Consider the following 1,525-nt stretch of genomic DNA (forward strand, 5'->3'; position numbering starts at 1 on the left):
TATGAAATATGTTTTTATAAAACATTATCGAAAAGAAATTACAATAAGAAACTTTGCATATATTGCAAACAATTCTCAGTGCAAATGCTTTTGTTCGCCACTGTATGCGCGTGAAATGTGTGCACATATGAATAACTAAAAAAAAAATATAAAAAAATAATAATGTAAATATGAAATATGTGAAACTATGAATTAGAATATATTAGAATTAGAAATTAGAATAAAAAACTTTGCATATATTGAAACAATTCTCTGTGCAAATACTTTTGTTTGCCACTGTATGCGCGTGAAATGTGTGCAAATATGAATAACTAAAAAAAAAATAATAAAAAAATAATAATGTTAATATGAAATATGTGAAACTATGAAAATAAATGAATGAAAAATGAATAAAAAGTATGGGTATATTTCAAATACGTGGACAGAAAATCAACGGCTACGTTCAACGAAATTTTAAGGGATTGTAGGGAAGTACACAGAGAAGGTTGTTATACTATATACATTTTATTCCAATCCGTCAAATCACTTAGAAGGTATGGGAATCATATCTATATAGGTATTATATTCTATAAAGTTACAAAGGCAAAGGCGCAGTCAAAGGCAACGACAAAGACAAATATAAAAATAAGGACAAAGATTAATATTGATATTAAGGGAAAAGATGATGAAGTAGAAGATAGAGATGAAGAGAACATAGCTCTTCGTTATCCGTTTATATTTGTAATTGGTAATTGGTGTAATTAATATACTTACTTAAATATGTGTACAGCGCAGATCGTATCATTTCTGCATTACTTGGGTCATCAGATATATATGTCACATCACTCGGGTATTGGCGCCTAGTCTCCAACTCCTCCAAAGCCTGTAACCATTTACTGTTTAGGAAATCATTGCAATCATTTAGAAAGTTGTGAAGGATGCAACATGCTTTAATTATGGAATTGGCATTCCGTATAGAGTTGTTAATTCCTTTTCCAACGCGACGAGGTGTCCAAAAGCGTTTTCGACAACACTACGAGCTTTTGAAAGAGCATAGTTAAATACTTTTTCATTTGAGTTTTGATTTACGCTAAATGGGTAGGGTTTCATAAGTTTTTTGCTAACTCGAAAAGCCGAATCTTCAATAATAAATACTGGCACATTTACACCAGAAATTTCCCCAGTCATTTCGCTTAGTAAGGGACAATTCTCTATCTACTGCTTAAAAGATGATGACTCAAAAATTTGTGAGTCGTTGCATCGCCCGGGACCCCTGACGTTTATGTAAATGAAGCGGTATCTGAAAAGGTTAGGCATTATCGTTTATTTACTTATACCTGTATCTGAAATTCAGGATTTTACCTAGCATCAACTAATAATAATAATAATATCCCAACGGTTTTTACAGTCCGCATGACGTACGGAACCAATATTTTAAATTTTTGTGCCGAGTCACGATAGGCAGGGGTTTGTTAAGTGTCGAGATCTAAAACTGTTCGGCTACAGAACTAAATTCATCAGCTGATTTTATGTATTTATGTCAATA

At 32.0% G+C, this 1,525-nt stretch overlaps 1 protein-coding gene across 1 annotated transcript in view; it reads right to left on the minus strand.

Annotated features, from left to right (window-relative positions):
- Positions 1-712: 712 nt before the first annotated feature.
- The window catches only part of LOC118756577, a 2,061-nt gene continuing 1,248 nt past the window's right edge, over positions 713-1,525 (minus strand). Inside the window, exon 3 of the mRNA XM_036491333.1 lies at positions 713-862. Within this exon, the coding sequence (XP_036347226.1) occupies positions 713-862 (150 nt within the window). The remainder of the gene's footprint in view (positions 863-1,525) is intronic.

Source organism: Rhagoletis pomonella, unplaced genomic scaffold, assembly GCF_013731165.1.
Source record: "Rhagoletis pomonella isolate Grant_MI unplaced genomic scaffold, Rhpom_1.0 Rhpom_scaffold_00002, whole genome shotgun sequence".
NCBI lineage: Eukaryota > Metazoa > Arthropoda > Insecta > Diptera > Tephritidae > Rhagoletis > Rhagoletis pomonella.